The sequence below is a fragment of the Sander vitreus genome, chromosome 16 (assembly GCF_031162955.1).
Source record: "Sander vitreus isolate 19-12246 chromosome 16, sanVit1, whole genome shotgun sequence".
Taxonomy (NCBI): domain Eukaryota; kingdom Metazoa; phylum Chordata; class Actinopteri; order Perciformes; family Percidae; genus Sander; species Sander vitreus.
Window position 1 is genome coordinate 4758528 of NC_135870.1, and position 24497 is coordinate 4783024.

A 24497-nucleotide genomic window follows, 5' to 3' on the forward strand; every position below is an offset into this window, starting at 1 on the left:
GGGGGAGTCAAAGAGTAGTTGGAGCAACACAATATTGCAGAGAGACTGTCAGAGATTACATGCATGCTGTATGTGTCAATGCAATGATGAAAGAAAATGAAAATGAACAAAAAAAATGATGGTAACTATTTTAAATTATGTGAATTTATAGCTGTAATCCATGTGCTTACTATTTAGTGCCTCATTTCATGTGGATCTCCTTTTGTTGTACTGTATGTCTAACTGTCTTGCATGTATGCCTTGCTGCACCACAAACTGCCCCTCTGGGATAATATCAATGAAGTTTAAGTTGAAGGTATTATTATTATTGAGTTTGGGGCAAGACCAGAAAAGATGACCGTCACCAAACTTTCACTATCCACAGGTAGCCAAAACAGAAGGAAAGATTTTGTTCACTTTGGTCTTGGAAAAGTGCCTGGACTGGACTATTACTATTGCACATCCCCTGATCAATATTATAGTAGGCTACACCCTGCTCTGGGCTGTACAGTCTTCCTTCTTTTGCTTTCTTAAGAGTTATATTCTACATATTTGTTATTTTGTTATAGTGTCTTTTTTACATACTTTTTATTTAGACCTATATATTCTGTGTTTAGGTTTTTTGACTTTGCCTTAATTCCCTTTTTAAGTGTTTGTTGTATACACAAAATACACCAAGGCAAATCCAAAAGTAAAAGTGAAAAGTTACTCTGGTAATAAATATGATTCTGATTTGTATTTTATTATTTATATATATTTTTTCCTTCTTTGTATATGCCCCTCTGGTATGGGCAGGTTTGTGTGTACATACTGTTGATGTACTTGTGTTCTTTAAATAAAGTGTATATTAAAAAAAAAAAGGAAGAAAAGACTCTGGAAAAACGAAGAAGACATTTTTGAATCGTCACTTCCTCTCAAGATCTCGCGGGGGTCACGTGATGTTGTATTAGCTCGCCGACTCTGCTATGTTTGTCGTTAGTGCTAACGTTTTAGAAATGCAAACTGTTTCGGTTTTATCGGTTTATTGTGATGCATGGACGTCCGGCAGCAGCTCGGAGACCCGTTTTTCCCGACGCTGTGCGAGGAATTTGACTGCGAAAAAGGGCCTGCACGTCACGTGACCAGCATGCGGCTAAACGTTTGATAAAAAAGATGGCGTCTGTGCGGCGGAGCGAAGAGGACAACAAACTACCGATCTGCTGAGCGCCGCCACCGGGAGCCAAGAGCGGCCGTTACACTGTCAAGTAAGTTGATTTCAGCGTGTGTATATGTTATGTCTCACTCCAATGTCCCGGTTATTAAAAACATGAACTTGTCGTGGCGCGGTGATACGCAAAGAAAGTATTTTATTTCAATTAGTGACAGCTTCGTCTTCGTTTACTCCTCGTTGCTAGTGTTAGCTTAGCGACAGCAATGACACAGAACAACATCACAACAATGCGAGGGTGCCGTTAGCTTAACCCCGCCGCCGTGCCCAGCTGCTGTGGGTGGAAAGGTTGAGGAAGGACACACTGACATTCAGGTTAATATGGTGTTTTTGTAAACTAAAACTATATAACGTCATTTTGTCAGCAACTCCTTTCAACGTCTATTATTTTTTTATATCTAGGATGGCGAAGGTATGTCCCGCCCTACTCTGCCTCTGATTGGCTTACCCACATTCTTACCCTAACCAATCCCACGCCTCTTGTCTAAATCTAACTAACCCAACCAGCGCAGGCAGCGAGGGCTAGCCAATCAGTGGGAGAGTAGGACAGGTCATGCCTTCTCCATCCTAGGAAAAAAAACAATTTGGCTTACCAACAGGCTAGCTTTAGTACGTTATCAACCTGTTTATTTTGTCTAACTGTCACCATTAGTTGTATATTTATTACACTTAACCTATATATACATTTCTGGCATTATGTACATTAGTTTATTATTATTATTCGTATTGCATTCTATTACGTTATATTTGCACTGACTACAGATAAGTACCTAATACAACCCCACTTCAGAAATCGGAACGTTATCCCTTTTAATGTAGCTGTATTTTCCAAACTTACCAAAAATATTGCTCTCTGTGATAACAAGTATGTACAATTTTGATAATGTTACAAAACAATATGGTGTTGACAATATGATTGCAGCACCTCTTCACCATGCTGTTGTAAAAGCTTGTGTTTTTTAAATACAGAAATCAGCTTATATATTTTCTATTTACTATAATGTAATGTACAATTCAGCTTTGTAACATCTGCTTTCCCCCCTCACATTCTGCACCTGCAATGGAAAATATTGAACCCAGTGTAGGACAAAATAAGATATTAAATAGTATGTTGAAACAGCGGGGATAAGGTTAAAAGATAAGTGACAAATATGAGCAGGTCTCCATGGTTACATAACGACTGTGAGATTTCTTTCGTACATGTAGTTGGTTCTACAATGTTTTGCATTTAACTATAGTTAAATTACGTGTGTGTGACTTCACTGTGTGGTGTCACTGAAATGAATGTGAAAGTTAGCCATCGGTTAGCACAGTCAAGCCGTGTCACCCTGGTCCAACTAGTCCGTTTAGCTGGTGCGACAGCGTGTCAGTCAAAGGTAAGCTGGTGCCAAATTAGCTATGTTGAACACTTAAGTGCAGCGGGGCTTAAAAATGTCTTGTGTGTCTGTGCTTGTTTGTGTAAATAATGATTAACCGGCGGAGCTAACGAGGAGTCCGGGGAGAGGGGAAGCTACGTTTGAGTCAGAGGGACCAGGAAGTTGAACCTACCAAAGCAGGGCATTGCAAACACGTGTCTTGTTTTGGGTCACTTTGGAAGTAGTCCTTGCGTGCAGACGTTGCTGTTAGAAATGGCTAAGTCTTATTCTTCTATCGTAAATCTTGATTTTAAGTGAATTTAGTTATTTCGAGTCCGTGTTGCGTTTTAGTGTTTCGTTTTCGGCGTGCGCAGCAGGAGGAGAAACAGCGAGGTGAACATTTAATACGTTTAATATGTTGCTTACATTAGATTAAAAAAAAGTGTGTGTTACAGTTAACATATGTTTGGTATTTTTTTTATACTGAATGTAAACATTTATTACTGTTTTGTTTATCATTTGAAAACTGGGCTTTGAAGTTAACATTGCATTCCGTGTAGGATCACATGTGTGGGCGCTATGCATGTGGGTCATAATATCCATTTGTGATTTTTGGTTCATGCTTTTTTTGGGGGGGTCACATTTCTGTGTTGGTTTTCTTTCTGTAAGCATTCAGTTGCATCATTTCACTCATGGCTACTGCAGATAGATTTTTTTTTTTTTTTAAACTATGAACTATTATTATTGATGTGCTTGCATGGTTGTTAGCCACATCTGGTTCACCCAATAGGGTTAAGGGGAGATTAGTCTTTGAAGAAACACTCTGGACAAACGGGAACTTCATGTGGGGGCAAACAATCAAATTTCAATGTTAAATAAGTGTTACATTATGTTGTGAAAAGTTTATAGAGTTTGATGCTAAAGGCATTAGATCGTAAACCCCTCTCCTCATGTGTAAAAATGCATTTAAAGTTTACATTTTCTGCCAGGCAAGGTTATTTTTTTACAATCCCATCCATTAAACTAAGCTGTAAATCCTTTTGAGAGACTGGAACCTGCAAATGTTCTCCTAAATACCACGTTTGACAATCAAAATTGATGCAAATGTATTTTGTGTAGTATTTTAATCTACTTATTGTTATACTTCTTAAGCATTTTTTGTATAGTTTTATCATTGTTTTTAATTGTGTGTGTGTGTGTATGTACATTTGTCTTGCAGATGGATCCTGGACAGGATTTACTTCTCGCTGCCCTAAGTGAGAGTGGCATTTGTCCGAATGATATTGGTCTATTTGATGTTGATTCTCAGGATGTTGCACAGCCCTCTACAACCCAGCAAGTAAGATGGTCTTTGTTCTTTTTAAAGGAAGAGTTAGATTTTTTAATGTTTTCATAGCTAAATGTTAATGTTCTGATTTCTGGTCCTTTTGCAGTCTATCTCCATCAGTGCCCTGGATGTTGGTGTGGGGACAGAGTCAGTGGAAGGTGTTCGAACTGAGCTTCCAGCTCCAGTCCCTATAGTTACTATCAGGGTAAGATTATAGAGAAAGAGTTCCCCAAAGTCCCCTTAATTAATTACAAGTAGGGCTGTCAATCGATTTAAAATGTTAAATCGCATGATTTCAATAGTTACCTCGCGATTATTCACCCATTTTTATCTGTTATAAATGTGCTTTAAAAGGGATATTTTTCCAGGTTTTAATGATCAAGTGGTATTTCAGACTTGAAGTACTCCGGTGGTAACTCAATTTGCATAGACGGTATGCAAATAACTCTCTTGTTTTCGTGTCTGCCAGTTCAGAGACTAACCTCGCCATGCTCATACGGCAGTGACCTCCGTACACTCCAGCTATCTGCCGTCTGGCGAGCCAGATGTTATCACGGAGCAAATTACGGTTTCTGCTATCCATGCACGACGTTACTGCTAAATCGCTTCATGATTTACCAAACTACAGAGCCGCCCAAGGCCAATATCACAGAACGTGTGTGCGTTAATCTCGCATCAACATTTTTTGTGGCGTTAAAGGGATTTAAGTTATCGCGTTTATTTTGACAGCCCTAATTAGAAGATAGTAAAGTTACAGCTGATGTTTTGTGGTATTATTTAAAATCAAATTTTCTTTCTGCTCAATGTCTCCAACAGCACAAACCGCAGCCATCAACCACCACGTTTGTCTTAAATCAGCTGAATCAGTTGCCGTCACTAGGAGCTGCTGTGACCAAACAATCAGTTACAAACCCTATCAAACATACCATAACTGTCACCAAAGTGGTCCATGTTACTAATTCAGCCCTGCGAGGTTCTTCGAACCCCTCCTCGAGTATTCCTCCTTCAGCATCCACAGTAGTGCCTTCCAACAGAGATCAGGTATCAATTTTCAAAACAATTCTTAAAGGACAAAACCACACAGAGAAAAGCATTTTTCTTTTGGTTATGCTGATTTATACATTTTTCTTTTTCAGCAGATTCAGTTGAGAGACCTCCTTAGGACCGGCAATGTGAAGACCACTGGTCTAAAGGGCAACAGTCTGATGGAGCTCATGAAGCTAAAGCCTCCACCTAACATTGCTCCACCAGTAGCAACGGCAACAGCCACAGGTCATTTAATGTTAATTTAACATGCATTAGATTGGTGTTTTTTTTTTTTTTTCCTTGATAAGGGCTGAGCAGTATCTTTTTTACATTTGAATTAACAATGAGCAAACATGAACGTGATGTATGGTTTTAACATGAAATAAGAGTCCCAAGGCCCTGTAAACCCTGTAGGCCCTCTCCCATTCACGTTTCACAAAACATTAATTATATTTTGAATGTTTTTTTTAATAATAAATGCACCAGGGATGCACCAAACTATTATTTTCATTAACAACTGTTTTTATATCCATTGATCATTTGGTCCTAAAAATGTCTGAAAGTAGTGGGGGAAAAAATAATAAAAAAATTGATATTTACATCAGACAAAAAAAGCATAAAATTCTCACAATTAAGAAGCTTGAACAAGTTAATGTTTGATATCTTTGCTTGAATAACATAGTTAACCACCACTAATTATTTTCTGTTGATCCAAATGTTTATACTTTGAAATGAACTCTTCAGTCAGTATTTGAGAAACTCGTGAGGTAACAACTGTGGTGTCTGTTGGTGTTTCAGGTGAAATGAACAATGGGATCAAGAAGGAAGTATTGGGTAAAGATGCTGCCAGGATCTGGAACAATGATGACATTAAAATGCAAACTTTCTCACATTCTCTGGTAAGTATCATAATATTAATTTTACAAAGCTGTTGAATGTAGGCAAAGTTGCTGGTATGTTAAAGGCAATATTGGCAAGTCAGTATTTATGGTTATGTAAATCTCTGTTGACAGAAAATCCCAGGGATGAAGGAGGAGGATGAGCCTGAGGAGGAAGAGGAAGACGAGTTGGGTCATGCGGAGACTTATGCAGAGTACATGCCAATGAAATGTAAGTATGACTGCTGTGTTGGGTCTTCTGGCTATAGCTTCACATTCACCGTACGTGGAATCAGTCTTCTCATCCAACAATATTTCCAAAATATTTCTTTAATAGGAAGTCAAATTTCGGACTCTTTAGCATCCTTTGAACGCAGCAACAGAGTTTACCGTGTCCATAAAGCTTTAGAAATGTAAGCACATTTCAGCAAAAGAAGCGTCAACCAAGTTAAACAGTGAAACAAATCAACAGTGAAAACACTTTGAACTGTGAAATTTCCCCTTTTAATACTTTTCCCGTTTGAACTTTTCCCCCCATTCAGATCACCCAGACAAAATAAAAGTTTACTTGCAAAGCGTAATGTGCAAACAATTGTTTACTCCATTACATAGTTTTTTTTTATCACTATCAAAATTCGATTACTTCGATGAATACTGCATTGACCCAGCAACTCTGAAAACAAGCGATGAGCTTTGCTACCCTCAGGCCTAAAAAATTGGACTGGAGTAAATGATAACGGCAGTGCACTGTATCACCCTTCATCGGTGGCACTCAGTCAAATCATAGAAAATACAACAGTGTTTCCCACAGGTGGAGAATTAACTTGTGGGGGTTGATGGTGCAGGATGTAACTGCGCGGCATCGTGCCATCAGATGGCAGACTAAATAACAAGATGATTTAAAAAGAAATAACTATTTACATATTTAACAAACCAGTCTAGAAGATGATAAAGATGAGTATAGCTGCGCTTTGTCAACTGAATCTGGTTGGTTTGTCAAATAAAATGTATGGTTCAGAAGATAAAATACCTGATTAATGTTACCCAGAGCTGAAGAACTTAACCTTAAACCCATACTATGATCCATACACAAAGAAAATGTTATTATAATCTCAACCCTGCGTGCACCTCCTAACTCCTGTTAAATCATATTTTACACTAAAGTGTGTTTTAAAGTGTTTTAATCCGTGTTTTGGGGATCCTAATAACGTTAAACGCTGTTTTGGACTATACATGTCTGTGTTGCATTCATTAAGATCTCATCTGAACAGATTTCTGTCATTCAAACAACTCTGGATTGTAGTTAAAAACATTTACAGCACACCTAATAAAATGTTTTATTCGGGCTCGAGTGCATAAATAACGTTACAGAAAATGGGTACTCGCATCTCAACTACATAATTGTCTCAAAAGAAATGTCAAAGGTGAGAGCTTGCCTCGCTTTTTTGGTTCCTTTTTTTTGTGTATAAATTAAGGGGTGAAGAGGGTGAACAACCAGACTGTAACGTTAAATGATGTTCGGGGAGCTTTCACAGTGGTGTTGCCGCAGCGTTTTTTTTTTTTTTTTACGGTTTATCAGTACAGTTAAGCCCACAGGAAACAACATCACAAGCAGCGTGCTACTTTAAAGAATCTTTGCTACTACTAACGTAAACCCGACTCTGAGCCTGGCCTGAGGTAAGTTGTTGTTGATGCTGTGACGTGCATGCGGCGGGCGGGTCCACAAGGGGAAGGGGCTGGAGGCAACTGGTTTGTTTGCTATAAAATTCCATCGTTATAATAATTGGAAAAATAATGTTCTGATTTTATCTACCTGGGCCCATGTGTAACCTATGTCTGGGAAACTCTGATACGATCCACTGACCAGTACGTTTGTCAATGCAGTAAAGATCGGCCTGCGGCATCCTGATCCTGTGGTGGAGACCAGTTCCCTGTCCAGTGTGAACCCTCCAGAGGTGTGGTACAGACTGTCCATCCCAGAAGAAGTCATTGATCGTGGCTCCCTGTCTGCTCTGCAGCTGGAGGCAATAACATATGCTGCACAGGTAAGCATTGTGAAAACTTAAAACCATGACGAAAGATATTCGTTGACATCTTTTTGTTCACGAGAAACGAACAAAAACACGTTATAGAATATATAATAAACAAACGTTTTTTGTCGTCAATAAATAAAAAGTAAATGATTGTGTGACTAACAAATTAATGGAAAAAAACTATTTTAAAATGCATGTTTTTAAAACTGCCTATAATATTTCACCATAAATTAGGGCTGGGCGATATGGAGCAAATCAGATATCACGATATTCTTGACCAAATACCTCGATCAATATTGCGGCGATATTGTAGGGTTGACAATTGGTGCTCTAACAAAATATCTTCACACTTAGATTTTTGATAAATAATCATCAGTAATGTGGATATAATGTCTAGGTGGGTAAAGGCAAATAATAGAACAGCTAGAACAGTCTGGTAAGTTCAGAAAAGTACATCACTTTACTGTAATGCAGCGTTTAAAACCAGGACAACACTTATGCCATGTTACGATATTACGATATCCAAAATCTAAGACGATGTCTAGTCTCATATCACGATCTCGATATAATATCGATATATCGCCCTACCATAAGTCTTGCACTACTATGCACTTGTATTGTTACCTTTTATATCTGTATCTTGAAAGTGTTTTATTAAAAATCAGTTATAAAATGTCCTACCTTTTTTGTTGACTTAAACCAGACTGAAACTAACAATAGTCAAATGACTAAAATACATTTTCAAATGTGTCTTTTTTTAAACGCTGAGACTTAACTCGTTTTAATTGTGCATTTTTCTCCTGTGTACCACAGCAACATGAGACATTCCTCCCCAGCGGGGATCGAGCTGCCTATTTGATTGGCGATGGAGCTGGTGTTGGGAAAGGCCGCACCATTGCAGGGATCATCTATGAGAATTACCTTTTAGGCAGGAAAAGATCACTTTGGTAAATACCCCAAATCCTTTACATCATATTTAACACAGGGAATTATAAATTATTACTTTTTAAATAAATGTTATGCTAACAGACCTATTCTTTTATATCCTCCTCTTTTGTTCAGGTTTAGTGTCTCAAACGACTTGAAGTATGATGCTGAAAGGGATTTAAAGGACATAGGAGCCAAAAACATCCAGGTTCACTCACTGAACAAGGTAAGATACGTTAATGATGCATAGATGAAACTAGTGACAAGTGGTTCCTGGTTTCATAATGTCTAAGAGGTTCATTAAGTGGACAGCTTTAAGTATGCGTGTTCACACCCGGCAGTAGAATGTGTCTCCATATGTCTTTGAGTGACCACTTGTGATCGAATCTCACTTCCCCACTCTATATGCTTCTGTTATTGATGTGTACATTTCAGCTGTTACTTTACCAAAAATGATTACAGAATTTGTGCCTACAGTCCGTCTGTGTGCCGAAGGACGTAACTTTTCTCTGCGGGTGGGATGTGTGTGTAATAAGTTTGGATTTTCCTGTGCAAGAGAGAAACTCGTTTTTAAAAGTATCTGTGTTCAGCTTGGTACTTTGTAGCTTCTAACTGTATCTTCAATGTTTGAAGTTTAGTTTCTCTCCTGCGTCCCTGTTTGTACTTTCAGATTTATGCTTTATTTTACGGTTTCATGTTCTGTTAAGTTACTGCTAAGTTACTGCTAAAGTAGACCCAACATTTCCTGATTTTTTGGCTTCATAACAAAATAATTGGGGGCTTTTATTGTGGGAGTTGAAGGAAATGAAACGTGTTATCCACGGTTTAACAGCTGCTCCTTTGACCACTCACTCAGGCTGGCAGGCTTCTAAATAGCAGCAACAGGCACTGTGACGTAGAATAGGAATGTCTATAGTAATAGCCACATATTTGTGAATTCAAGTACACATACCGGCAGCCCCCGGGTATGATAATAACATTCAAAACACAAGATTCACACATTACATGCAGTTTTTAAAAGAACAATTATTTTCGGGTTAAGGCATTACCCCAATTTCTCAAACGCCATGTAAAAACCTTACCCTGGTTAAAATCTGAGTTCTCATAACCCGGTTAACAGAGGTAGAGAACTCCTTCAGTAACCGAGGTATTCCTTCATGTACACACCTTAACCGGGGTATGATCGGTTTGAGCTTCTGCGCATGCATAAACTGCCCCTTCTCACTCCGCTGCAGTGGGTTGTTTTTTTTTACCGGAAATAATCTGTCAGAGCTGTGAGTTGTAATCGTTGCTATAATACCATACAACAAAACAGTGATGCACGAATCAACGGGCCATCGGCAGCAAAGAGCCTGCGGTCAATCTGTTTTACGTTACTCCCGGCCGAGGCAGCAGCAGACACTGGGAGATGGCTAAACAGATTGTCCATCTCTGGGGCTGTCGATGCTGGGTCTCTACAAAAAAGTTGAGGGACTGAGCAGCCCCCACTTCGGCTGCTGGCTAAGGTTAGCTAACAAAGTTAGCTTGCTAATTCCACCCAACACTGGGCGAATATAATGAGCCGAACAAGTTGTCAGTCGTCTGGCGAGAGCACTGTGCTTTCCTACGCTGTGACAATTGTGTGAATGAAACATTAACTTAATTTTCATTAAGTAATTTTGACATAGGTCAACCGGAAGAAAAAGCCAGTTGTGTGTTGGCAGAGCGGAACTCTACCTACTGTACCGGCGGTAGAGTTAATCTGTCATTTTTCCCATTCTTCCCCACTGATGTATATGGAGAGAACTGGCATAACCTGGTTACTGCTGTGCATGTAAACGCACTGTCTGTGGTATCTGGTCTGAGTGATCAGATCTCAAAGCGTCCTCAATGCGTCCTGGGTTCATTCACACCTGTACTTAAAGCTGTCCACTTGTGATTGGGGCACATTTTTAAAAACGGGTCTGAATGGTACCAAAGTGTGACTCCATTACATGTTTCTGTTTTCAGTTCAAATATGGCAAAATCTCCTCAAAACACAATGGGAGTGTGAAGAAAGGTGTGATATTCGCCACCTACTCTTCCTTGATAGGAGAGAGCCAATCAGGAGGGAAGTACAAGACCAGATTTCAACAGCTTCTCCACTGGTGTGGGGAGGACTTTGATGGGGTTGTATCCTTTTTTTCAAGTGACCATCAGTTAGTAGAATAAATGTTACTATGTCCTTTTTTTGTGTGTACAAAACTGAAGTAACTTCGTGGTCCAAACTCCATAAAAGTGATTTAAACAATCCTTTTTAGACCATCTTCTTTTTTAGAATGGCTTTGTAATGACTTTCCTTAACCAAATGTCTTTAGATTGTTTATGACGAGTGTCACAAAGCCAAAAATGTGTGTCCAATTGGATCATCCAAACCAACAAAAACTGGACTTGCAGTGTTGGAACTGCAGAACAAACTTCCCAAGGCTCGGGTTGTGTATGCAAGTGCTACAGGTTAGTGGACACAATCAATTGAAATGATCTTTTTGAATGAGTTTGCAGTGTAAACTTGGGTGGAGGTGTTGGAATTTGTGCAGTTCAAAAAATGTACTGTTTCAATTTAGGTGCCTCTGAACCGCGAAATATGGCCTATATGAATCGTCTGGGCATCTGGGGGCATAAAACGCCCTTCAGAGAATTTGGCAACTTTATCCAAGCTGTTGAACGAAGGTAAGTTTCTGTTTTTGCAGGTGACGACTAAAGAAAAGCAAATGGACTTTAGAGCGGTCTGGACGTGTCTAAACATTCAACATCTTTTTTTCCCCCTCAATTTCAGAGGTGTTGGCGCCATGGAGATAGTAGCTATGGACATGAAACTGAGGGGCATGTACATTGCAAGGCAGTTGAGTTTTACAGGTGTGACTTTTAAGATCGAGGAGGTTCCCCTGACTCAGAAATACATCAACATGTACAACAAATCTGTGAGGCTGGTAAGTACAAGAATACTACCCCTTTCACGCTACCTGCTAGGGTTGTCTGATCAGGGTTCAACCCTCCTTTTGGAAATTCAAACCAAACCACGGTGAACGGTTAACATCACATACTTGAGTCCATCTGTATACCAGCAGAACTAAGCTGCCTGTGAAAATCCTAGTTATATACAGTGTATGGTGAAAACTCCGCATAAATCGCAGTGAGACAAAATGTATGTGTGTGAAGAGACATAGCAGTGTTCGGCGAACATAGCTGGCGAGCTGTGACGACTGCCCCGCTGTCATTTCCAATCAATCACATAATTTGTCCCTCCCTGGCTGGTAGTGACCCAGGTCGTGCACAATTCATATTGAAATCGACCGTAGTCTACCCTGATCAAACCCACCTCGCTACCTGGGTCATGACGCCGAGTAGATCAAGGGTTACCCCATTCATACACACAGTCGACCTGGGTATAACCCTGATTCATGTGTGAAAGGGGTACAAGTGTATAGAAATGCATTTTAAACACGTTGCTACGATGCTTTGTTTTTGCGGTTTATAACTAGACTTCATTATGCTCTCCTGCTTCTCCCAGTGGGTGACAGCACGTGAAAAGTTCCAGCAGGCAGCAAACCTGATGGATGCAGAGCAACGCATGAAAAAGTCCATGTGGGGCCAATTCTGGTCTGCTCACCAGAGGTTCTTCAAATACCTGTGCATTGCCTCCAAAGTCCGCAGAGTGGTTCAGCTGGCCCGAGAGGAGGTCCAAAATGGAAAGGTGAGACTAATAAAGTAAAAAGTTCGGGCTGTACGATTACTTAAATTTAGATTACGATCTCAATTTCATGATCTCAAATTTGTCCAACCACCTGAAATCAGAAAACCTCTGGTAACCGACCACTTCATAGAGGAAACCTTTTTTTAAAAAAGACAGAGGCTACTGTATGACTTAATCTAATTTAGCCAAAGACACTCTGGTCAACACTGCACAACAAGAGATTAATACTTTGCCAGACAAAAGCTACTTGATGAATTCCTGAAATGGTTAATGTTGTGCTGCCTCCTCTAACATTATTCACATTCTTCCTGCAGTGTGTGGTGATCGGTCTTCAGTCCACTGGAGAAGCAAGAACACTTGAGGCCTTGGAGGAAGGAGGAGGGGAGCTCAACGACTTTGTGTCTACTGCAAAGTACGGACCGACTAAAGATGATTTTTGTCCCACACTATTTGAAACGGAATAATGTATATAAGTCACTGTACTGACATTTTTTGTCGTTGTAGAGGTGTGCTGCAGTCCCTGGTTGAGAAGCACTTTCCAGCTCCTGACAGACAGAAGCTTTACAGCCTTCTAGGTATCGACCTCCCAACTAAGAAGACCCCCGCTCCCAGTGACACTGCAGCACAACCAGAACCGAAGGGCAAGAAAAGAAAAGGTAATTATTATTTTAAAGCAATACTGATTAGAATTGAAGTGGTCTTCTCAGAAAATCCATGAAATAACCGCTGGCTTGTCTTAAAAAAAAAAATGCATTGTCTTGATTCTCGGGAACAGTTATGTGTGCAGTTCAATCACGTTTTGATGTTTATAATTTTCTTTCCCCCCATTATAATCTGATCATCTCACCAGGTTCCGAGATAAAAAAACAGCAGAAAAAGAAGCCTCGCAAGCACGGTGGTTTGTCGGGTACCAGCTCGGAGGACAGCCAGTCGGACGAGTCGGACAGAGAGTCTGGTAAAGACAGTGACGACAGCTTCAAATCTGTCAGCTCAGGGGACGAAGACGACGATTTCAACCCATTCAGAGACGAGTCCGATGGCGATGAGGAAGATGGTGAGACTTCTGAGCGGGGCTGTGGAAGATGAATTAAAACATTTTTTTTTATTCAATTCAGTGCTCAGTTTCCTTCTTAAAATCCTGAAGGTCAAATATTAATGAGCAAAAACAAGCGAAATAATAATCACCAAATAAATAACAGAAAACAAAACCGTATCGAAAAGAACAAGACAAACTGGTAAAACTGGTTTCCTTTTACCATCTGGAGCTAATCAGTGTTATCAATCAGTTCTTTAAGAGGAAACAACAGCCAGGAAGGAAATATGAACCAGAATAAATATTTTCTGAAATCGATGATAAAAAAGAACAAAGTTCATTTATATTTAACCTCATCTGTCTGAACAGGCAGCAGTTGCTTCTTCTATTGTAGTTCGCTAATAACAAAAACATCAACAAATCCCGTCTGAGCTGTGGACCAGAACTCAGACTCTTACTGGGACTCTGAGCGCTGGACCAGGACCTCGAATTAAGACCTTTTTATATCCAATTCAGTGTTTACAGGAAACTGTTATGTCTTCCTTTGTTTTAGATCCATGGCTCATCAGAAAGGAACCAAAGAAAGGGAAAGAGAAGAAAAAGAAAAAGAGAAAGAAGAGTATTGATCCAGACTCCATTCAAAGTGCCTTGTTAGCCTCTGGGCTGGGCTCCACCAGGCCGGCTTTCACTGCCCCCGTTATTCCTGTCAGCACACCGGCCATAGGTAAGTCCGATACCACATGGCAAAGCAGGATTACTCCGATTCAGCCTTCTGAGGATTAATGAATGCCTTGTTTTTACTTGTTCATAAGTCAAGGCAGAGAGTCAGGATAGCTGTCTAACGAGTCAGGATGCAGTGGAACATGCCCAGAAAATGAAGAAAGAGCTGCTGGAAAAACTTGAGGAACTAGCTGAGGATCTACCTCCCAACACTCTGGACGAGCTAATAGATGAACTGGGAGGACCCGAGAACGTAGCTGAGGTATAAACATTTGTGGCCGGTGTCTTTTGTTTCTTTTTTGTTGTAGTTTGTGTTTCTTTTAAATCTGGATCACCATTTGATTTGTATCTTAACTCCCTTCACTTTTTCTTCAACTGTGTTTCAGATGACTGGACGCAAAGGTCGTGTGGTCAGCAATGACGATGGCACCATCACGTATGAATCTCGCTCTGAGCTGGATGTCCCGGTAGAAATCCTCAATCTCACAGAGAAGCAAAGGTTCATGGATGGAGAGAAGGTAAAGGCAAAGTTATTTTAAAAATGGGGGAAGATGTAACAAACATGTAACCCAAAAACTAGTTAGAGGTTTGCTGCTTTAATAACTCATTCAGGACTCGAGGTGCGTTCACACCAACTTTTTTGGGTACCGACCGAATTACGCCGGTACCACCGAGGGCCGATTCACGTTAAATCAAACGGTGCCAAATTCCGGTACCTGAGAGCGTGTAAGTCCAAGCTTATCTGTCCCCTCTGCATGTTGACAGAGAGCGGGGCTCCGACACACACGCAGTGCTGTGGTGCAGACGGAGCGAAACTACGTCGCCACAGCAGTTTAAGTCAGTGAGTCACTGCAATGCCGCTGAAGCGGTTGCGAGTGTAGTTACGCTTTTTAAAACTCCACGTAGACAGTGTTCGCTGCAATATACCGTTTTTTACAGTCGCTAGGATACATTTCTCAATACTTGGGTCACTTTTTCAAAACTCTTAACAGTTCTCTTAACCAACTTTCAGCTCGGCACTGCAGTTTATTTCACATTCAAAATGCACTAAAACTACCAAATCACTTCATACATGTCTCATATCAGCTCCTTCTCCCATAACACTAGGAAAGGTTGACAGCCAGCAAACACACTTTGTCACCCACAAAACAATGACCTAAAATAGGTATCATTATACAGTGTTTTCTTATGTAAAACAAGGACACCTCTCTACTGTTTAGAATTCACTGCAATATATGTTACTGGAATGAATCAGACATGATGCAGTACGCTTCAATATATTGTATGTCTTTATGAGTAATTCCAAAATACAAGAATTTGTACACACCATCCACTGATACAGATACAATAGGAATGCTAATCTACTCGGTCTTCTGCATTTGGCCACAGGTTCTCATCCACATCACATCTTATAACATCTAGGGCAATACACCTAGGAAAGAATCTTCTGGCATGCCTTCCCTGGCAATCTTCTGCTGATATGTGCAGGCATCCAGCATCCATTGCTTCCAGGAGGGACATTTGATTATGTGGATGGTGGTCATAAACCTTCCACCTCCATGAGGAAAAAAAATTCCTCTATGGGGTTGAGGAATGGAGAGTAAGGTGGGAGGAAAAGTGACACCATTCTGGGATGGGCTGCAAACCACTCGGTGACTGCACGGGAGTGGTGAAATGCCACATTGTCCCATACAATTATAAATGTTGGCTGATTTCTTTTCTCTTTCCTCAACTAGCACAACCCTTTCCTAGAGATCATGCAGGAATGCAAGGAGACGCTTAGTGTTGTATGGCCCAATTAGTGGTTTTTGTAACAGCAGTCCATCAGTGGACATTGCTGCGCACATTGTGATGTTGGCACCCCTCTGGCCTGGGACATCCACTGTGGCTCTCTTCCCAATCACATTCCTTCCTCGTCGCTGTGTTTTGGCCAAGTTGAAACCCGCCTCCTCCACAAAGATGAAAATGTGGGGTGTTTGCCTGCCGTCAATCAGACTCTCTAAAGTAAATCCACAAGGCAACATAAGAGTTAGGCTATTGCAGTAGTATACATTACCTAAAATGTATGTCTTTGTGTGTTTGGTTTTGTTCAAAAACAGTTCTGTATTTTTACAGTATTGTGATCTTATCTGGACATATTGGTTCCTCAGTTGCCTGACACGTTCAGAGTTTCTCTCAAAAGGCACAGTATACAACTGTTTCATCCTGACCTGATGTTTTTTTCAGGACTCTAGAAATAGTTGTTATGCTTACACTGTGAATATTTTCAAAAGTAACGTTGTCTGCCAAGACTCGCGAATCTCAGTGAGTTTTATGCCGTTGTTTCTGATGACCATATCAACAATGGCAGTTTCTTGCACATCAGTGAACATCCTACGTCTCCCACCTGTGTGAGGTAGACGTTGAGTCCTAAGCAGAAAAGCAAAAGCAATTACACACAAGTTGGTTTTCAGGCTTTGCTCTATTCACTTCTGTAATGTGCAGCTCAGTCAGATGCCATGCAGAATACAAGTTACCTGTTGGTTTGCCGGAAAACTCGAACAATAGATGCCACTGTTGAGCGTTGCAGATTTGGCTGCACTCTCTGACCAGCCTCTCTCATTGAGAGACCATGATTGATTACATGATCAATTACAGTAGCTCTAATCTCATCTGAGACTACAGCTCTTGATCTTCCTCTTCTTCTTCCACCACGCATATGAATTCCTCGCCCCCTCCCAGCCACTCTTCTTCCTCTTTCCGCCACTTCTCCGTCTCTGGCTGGGTCCATATTTACGTCACAATACAAAACTATTCTGAGGTTGTCTCCTTTTTGTAATTAAATTGAAAGAGTAACACCTGTGTAGGCGTTCAGCCATAATGACAATCAGCTGTGGTTGGTCCAATTGTTTTCATAGCATATAATCTTTCGATTCAAAATATATTTCATTACAATATTACTGTAGAAATGTAGCAAATTGCTGTCTTATTCAGTTTTTTATTATGTTATTGTTTTGAACTTAAGTGTAACAGTTTTGAAAACGGTATGTTAGCATGTGCATATTGGCCTGTAGGTACATAGAGTTTTGGCGGTTGTTGTGTTGAAGTGAGAAAAGAATGAATGTCATTTGAAAGATGTAGTCATTGAATGCATTTTGTGCCAAAGCAATGATAAATGAGCCACAGTTTAGCCCACATATACTTCTGTTGTGCTCACTCTGTGAAGAGTTTTGAAAAAGTGACCCAAGTATTAAGAAATGCGTCCTAGCAACTGTAAAAAACTGTAGTAATGGCGAAAGCGGTCGCGGTGCAGTGACACTTCCTCAGACAGACGGGCACAGCAGTGGTCACTTTGCCCTGGTGACTGACTGACAGGCTGAGGCTGTATGGCAAGGCCACTTTATTGCTACAGCGCATTTCAGCAACAAGGCAATTCAATATGCTTTACATAAAACAAGAGCACTTTAAAAAGAGAAAATAAAAACGGGCTAGAATAGATACAAATACAAGTTGCAGTGTCAGAAATTACACTGCTCTTGAACCAGTTATGAAACTGTCTCGCTTTAATACCGATGCCACTATATCAGGCAGCAGCGCAGCCCACTGCGGATAACTCCGACCTGGCTTCGCTGCCACCTTCGACCTGCATTCCAACGGAGGTGGAGTCTCCTTGCCCAGACAGTAGTTTATACACCCCTGGCGTTTCGGAGAATACAGCAACATCTCGTTGAGCAAAAAATGCCACAAGGCTTTAGTCCACCGCAGAGTTTGGTTGACAGTTTTCACACCAGCCCAAATGAAGCCAAACTTGACACATCAGAGTTTGTTTAAACTGCACAAAATTGGTTCCGTGTGAAAGCGCCTTTAGCTGAGACAAACGAGTTTCCTTTGCTCCACGAGTGTTATACTGCACAGTATTTACTTTGGGCCAGCCAATCGAGTAATTTAATTAGCTTGTGGTTAATTAAAAAATTTTGACCGGACTGACAGCCTTGAATAAATGAAAACATCAGCTGCTAATTCCACACACACAATAAATTTGTCTTTCTTTTTTTGAACCAGAACATAGCCATCATCTCGGAAGCTGCCAGCTCAGGTATATCCCTACAGGCCGATCGTCGAGTGAAGAACCAGCGGCGGAGAGTCCACATGACACTAGAGCTACCGTGGAGTGCAGATAGAGCTATACAGCAGTTCGGTCAGTGGATATTAATCTCACTATGAAGGCACAAACAAACCTAATGACAATTATTCAAAACTGGTCCTCTTGTACCTGACAAAGTGTCCTTTTGGACTTGAAAGTTGTACTTTTTTCATAAGAATGTGGTTTAATACTCTCCTCTGTTTGGTCACAGGGAGAACTCACAGGTCGAACCAGGTCACAGCCCCAGAATACGTCTTCCTCATATCAGAGCTTGCAGGAGAGCAGAGATTTGCATCCATCGTTGCCAAAAGACTAGAAAGCTTGGTACGGACTAATAGAACGTATAATAAACTTCTTTTTTTATTTGTGAAAAGGTACTTAACGCAAGTTATTTATTTATAATAAATATCAACTTTATTTTTTAAATCTTTGTAACAGGGTGCTCTCACTCACGGGGACAGAAGAGCAACAGAAACTCGAGATCTCAGCAGGTTTAATTTTGACAACAAAGTAAGAACATTAAGCATTTGTCTCAGGAGTTCTTATCGTTGTCTTTATTTACCTGTGACTCACTCACGTTTATCTTTGTTACAGTACGGCAGAAACGCTCTGGAAATTGTGATGAAGTCAATTGTTAAGCTTGATTCTCCGTTAGTGTCTCCACCCTCTAACTTTAAAGGCGATTTCTTCAAAGGTACTTTGATTTATGTCCTATTCCTAACATAGTAATGAATGTATTTACCTTTCAGTCCATCATTTCCAACCTGTTTGTTTGTTGTACAACTGGTTTACCCCTAGATGTCTGTGTAATTATTATTTTATAATTATTATCTTAATGATTTCTGTATTTTATTTTTTAGTTGATGGTTCTTCTCGTGTGGCTATGAGTAACAACAGTCTTTTCCTTCTGTAGAAATTCAAAATGGATTAATAGGTGTGGGCCTCATAAATTTGGAGGACAGATCTGGGGCAATGTCACTGGACAAAGGTGATTTTTAAAACTTAAAATGAATGACGTTGCAACTATTCTTGCTGTTAAATATGTTATGCGATGCATGTACAGTTTTGTGGGCATTTCCACATTTTTGTCATTCATATTCTTTGTTACTGCTGCAGATTACAACAACATGGGGAAGTTCCTGAACCGTATTTTGGGCATGGAGGTCCAGCAGCAAAATGCCTTGTTCCAGTACTTTTCTGACACGTTGGCAGCAGTTATTCAGGAAGCCAAGAAGAATGGCAGATATGACATGGGCATTCTCGGTAAGCTGGTCATCATCCTTTATTTTCTCATTAAACAGCTGTCACAAACATATGTAAGCAAAACTGAATAATTTAACATAGTAAGATGCCTACTGCCCCAAAGTGCTTTCCTCTGGGAGAAAATCAGTCGAGTCATAACCACCTGTCTGCCCTGAAGGTTGGATTTCAGCACCTCATTGGGTCTGAAAGGTATTAAAATCATTCTCTTCCTGTCCTCTGTTAGATCTGGGCTCTGGTGATGAGAAGGTGAAGAAGGTAGACTGCAGGAAATTCCTAACACCGGGCTACACTACATCAGGACATGTGGAACTCTTCACCGTATGTTCATACAAATATTTGTATACCATTGCCCCTCTTAAGGATATGGTTAGATCGCAGTCACATGACCTGACTTTGTATCTCTTTTCACAGGTGAGTGTGGAGAGGGGGATGTCGTGGGAGGAAGCCACGCATGCTTGGGCAGATCAGAATGGACCAGATGATGGTTTCTATGTTCAGGTATGAGAAGATTGAAGACGATTCTCACTTAGAAATCAGCCCTGCAACCTTTGGACTGGTTAAATTGACGTTCTTGCTGTGACAACTTTGGACTTTATCGATTTTATCTCTACCTTTTTTGATATAGGAAAATTTGCATCTTCAAGGTGTTGGTAGTACAAAAATGTATTAAGATCATTCCGCTACATAAAGGAAAGACGGTAAACATTTACAGAGGGTAAAATCCTATGTATGCCAAACCAAAATTCAACAGGACTCTTTGTCCAGCAGCAAAAACTGATCTGCTAGCATTGAGTGGTTGGATAATTTTTTAAATAATGGTAGTAGGTAAATGGGTACTTGAGAAATAAGTATTGCACTTCTATGAAGTTGGACAGATTTGTAAAAAGTGGTCAGAATAGGTGTAGCAGAGGTTTCCTGACTTGTATTACCTAGCATGGGTCCGAGACCAAAAACACTTGAACCTACATTTCCCATAACCCAACTGAGTGGCTCATTAGACCCTCTCTGACTGGTATATACCCACGTCTTTCAAACTTCACGTCCCCAGTTTGGAATGCAGCGGCGTAGTCAGACTTGACAAAGTTTCTCCAGAGCCACAGAAGACTTTATACAACTGTTTTCACAGGCTGACTGGTACTGCCCCTGACAAGTAAACAGATCTGCTTATTTAAAATCAGTGGAGTGCCTCCTTAAAGTATGTGTTTCGTTTACAGATGAGGAACAACAAGAAAACAGCCATACTGGTCAAAGAGGTGAACAACAAGAAGAGGCTCTTCCTGGTTCACAGGCCGAACACCGGCCGACAGCTCAAACTGGAGACTTATGCAGACATCAAGAAGAAGTTTAAAAAGGTTACACAACATTCTTTATATTAAGATTGCTAAAAGAAAAACCATCAATGCTTCATGTGGTGGTTTTTATTTTTTTTATTTTTGCCCTGTTAGGTTTTGTCAGAAGACGCCAAGCAGCACTGGACTGACCAGTACAAGTTGTCAGCAAAGATCTGCGCTCATGCATATTGGTATGTGCACTTTAGATATCTGTTACAGCTACATTGTGTAAGAATTTCTCCCATCTAGCGGTGAAATTGTATATGTTGTGTATGTATGTATGTATGTATGTGTACATATATATATATATATATATATATATATATATATATATATATATATATATATATATATATATATATATATATATATATATATATATATACACACACACACACACACACACACACACACACACACACACACACACACACACAACCAACCTAATGTTACTTTCTAGCTCTTCCTCCTACGGTGGCCGAACTCGAAATTAGCTCTCTCCATCGTTTACACGCAGCTGTTCTAGCCACTCCAATATTAACTTTGGTCTTGTTGCTTTGCCTGTCGCGTTGTCGTTTTTAATTCTCATAAAACATCACATTTGTGACCTGTTTTTAAAAGATTTACATTTTCAGTAGGAACAAATTGAGATAGCAAATCACAAACAGGCTGGAAAATTCAAAGTACTAAAGGCTTGGTGGGTTTTAGTCTTTTCATGGGATTTGTTGATAATTACAAAAGTATAGAATATCGACAGCTTTATCCTTTTTTAAAACCAAATGCTAATATGTATGCTTCACTGATAACATTGATAAGTCAACATAGAATATGTTTGTTTCTGCCCACAGGCGGGGTAACTGTAAGAAAGCATCTGTGGGTCTTCAGTGTGAAGTTGGCCTTCGGTGTCGGTCGTACTACGTTCTGTGTGGCTCCGTGCTCAGTGTGTGGAATGAGCTGGAGGAAGTGCTGACTCCAGTCAGTGGAACCAATGTGAAGGTGCAGATTGTCCGCCTCAGAACAGAAGATGGACAGAGAATAGTTGGTAAGTCAAAGGCCTGCTACTGCTTGCTTTCTTGCAGAAAGTTTGATGAGAAGCTTGATCGTACCCCTAAATCGTTAACGTTCCCTGTCGGAAACGAGGCCACATTGATTTGGACATTTGCTTTCTCACGTGCAGCTTCTCCGGTTAATGTCTTGATGATTTAATTTCTCATGTGTGTCGGTCAAAGAGCACAAAGACGGGAGACAGAGCCAGGCTTACAGCTAGCCTGTAATCTGCCTAAAGCTCACTAATTAAAATGTTACATCTTGTGAATTTACGAGCTTTAGGCATTATATCTTGTTTGTCGAAACTGTACAAAAACAAGTTGACAACAATGATGGTTTTGTGGGACATTATGTGTCGGACTATTTCTTGGCTCGTCCTGTCATCATTGTGAGGTTCCCAGCTTCATATTTACTGTACAGACACAGGAGTGGTATCAATCTTATCTAACTCTCGCAAGAAAGCGAAAAAGGCATATTTTCCAAAATGTGTGCTTTCAATGTCAACATCATTGGTCTCACAGGCAATGTACAGACTCATAGTTCAATCTAAACCCTTTGTTTTTTTTCACAGGACTGATCATTCCAGCAAACTGTGTGTCTCCTTTATGTAACAAGCTCTCAACGTCGGACCAGTGCCAGCAGCTCGCTGTGCAGGAGCTGCAGAAACTGCAGCAGCTTCATCCCCAAAGTCTCAGTCATGCACCGAACACATAGTTTGGGGTGGACCATGTTAAATCCCTTCTCGAAGCTCACATCCCAATCTAAAGGGATCTGACTCATGAGTCTCTATCTCTGCACTGCATACTCCAGGACCGCTGTCTGTTGTTCTGCACCCCCTTTTCCCAAAATTGTCTGAGGTGTCACACCAAGGTTTGGTGACTCTCAGATGTAAAGCAGTGGTTGTACAGAGAAAAGATTTCAGGTGTTTTTCTTTTCTTTTTTTAAATCTCCAGAGACACTTTTTTTCACCTAGAGAGATTTTGATGGGTGATGTTTTGTCCTCTGACATTCAGAGTGAAAAGAATTGTAATATAATAGTAATGATCGAGGCAGATTTGAAATGTAGAGGGCGTGTCGGCCTGTGGCTGTTGAGTTATCCACTCCTCACCCATGCTTTAAGCTGTTTAGTCTGAACTACGTGGTATGAAGCAAAGACTTTTTCTTGGGTCAGACCAAAGGTGGATGAGACAAAGACCACTATGTCTTCGTAAGTCGAATTCATAAAAAAATATGGGCATTTAATGCTAAACTGCAATCTCATATTAATATATGTAGAAAAGTGTTAGCTTATCACTCCTCAGACATGATTCGGCACTGATACAGAGAAAGATTTAGTCGTTTGAAGTAGAAAAAGTGATGCAGGACACCAGTCTAGTTAACTACAGGAAACCTGATATGTGCAGATGATTTTGTGATTCTCTGTAGCTGTTGTATTCACTCATGAGACAACGAAACACAATGTCTTTATTGTCAGAATCCACGTTTTATCATTTTGTTCCTCTTTGTACACATTGTACCACTAAAGGATAGGTTCACAGTTTTTTCAAGTCTTGGTACAATATTCAGGTGCACACATAAACATTTGAAACCCTTTTTCCATGCTGTAATATTTAATCCTGTTCATACTTGACATTAAGAAATCCTTTCATAGTACACCTTCGATGTAAGTGATCAGGAACAAAATCCCTCTTTTTTTGGCGTCAAAATTTATTCAGAAGTGTATCTGAAGTTAATATGAGGCCATTCAAAATTCCCTCCGTTTCCTGGATGGACAGCAACAAAAATAGAATTTGGTACTTACCCACCTGATCTGTCTAACTCAGACTGCTGCAGCCTCATATTAACTTTAGATACACTTCTGTATAATGTAGATGTTATCCCTCATCACTTACATTTATAAACCTATAAAGAAAAACATACAATCATACCTAAAAACGTTTGTTTGGGAGTTACATTTTTAGTCTATCCATTCTCTGTTTCATCAACCTTTCCGTAGTTTTAGCTGGCCGTAGCTGCATTAGTCTTAGTCCCTAGCTGATTTTGGTCCATTTCTCCCACTTTTCTTCCATCGATGCTTCTTGCAATCTCAAACAATGTGTCAGTTTTTTTCTGTTATGTAGATTTCCTCTATCTCTATCCATTGTTCCTGAATAGGGGAATCTCCTTTTACCTCATTTCTTTGTGACCGCTTATTTTTAACAAGCTATCAGCAATATTTTGACCAGAGATCTAACCTAGTGAGGGATCTTTTAATAGCTAGTTTCAACATTAGGAATAAGGACGGCAATCAAAATGAAAACCTAACCACAACTATTGTTTTAAGACTGAATTGAAAAATTGTGAAACTATTCTTTTAAAGGGACAGTTCACCCCAAAATCAAAAATACGTATTTGTCCTCTTGCCTGTAGTGCTATTTATCAGTCTGGATTGTTTTGGTTTGAATTGTTCAGTTTTGGAGATATCGGCTGGACTACACCTGCCAACCGTGTCACCGCGCAGTAGGGAAGGTGGACTGGAGGCACGTGGTCGTGATAG

The 24497-nt window shown here is 40.2% G+C and overlaps 1 protein-coding gene across 4 annotated transcripts; it reads left to right on the forward strand.

Moving 5' to 3' along the window:
- Positions 1-894: 894 nt before the first annotated feature.
- On the forward strand, positions 895-22808 carry sbno1 (strawberry notch homolog 1 (Drosophila)). 4 transcript variants are annotated; one of them, XM_078270891.1, is made up of 33 exons: positions 895-1223; positions 3761-3880; positions 3975-4073; positions 4685-4909; positions 5005-5140; positions 5693-5793; positions 5908-6004; positions 7657-7817; positions 8619-8752; positions 8868-8958; positions 10722-10883; positions 11069-11204; positions 11315-11420; positions 11527-11680; positions 12262-12444; positions 12759-12856; positions 12949-13100; positions 13295-13498; positions 14031-14201; positions 14290-14459; positions 14584-14715; positions 18239-18374; positions 18532-18644; positions 18759-18830; positions 18915-19014; positions 19234-19308; positions 19437-19583; positions 19807-19901; positions 19995-20081; positions 20798-20935; positions 21029-21105; positions 21763-21956; positions 22533-22808. In XM_078270891.1, exons 2-33 carry the CDS (start codon positions 3761-3763, stop codon positions 22673-22675), a joined length of 4209 nt encoding a protein of 1402 aa, XP_078127017.1. In that variant the 5' UTR covers positions 895-1223; the 3' UTR covers positions 22676-22808. The 4 variants fall into 4 exon arrangements, with proteins under 4 accessions (XP_078127017.1, XP_078127016.1, XP_078127014.1 ...); XM_078270890.1 differs by lacking the exon at positions 895-1223 and adding an exon at positions 2491-2562 and having other exon boundaries at positions 5008-5140; XM_078270888.1 differs by lacking the exon at positions 895-1223 and adding an exon at positions 2492-2562.
- The last annotated feature ends 1689 nt before the right edge of the window (positions 22809-24497 follow it).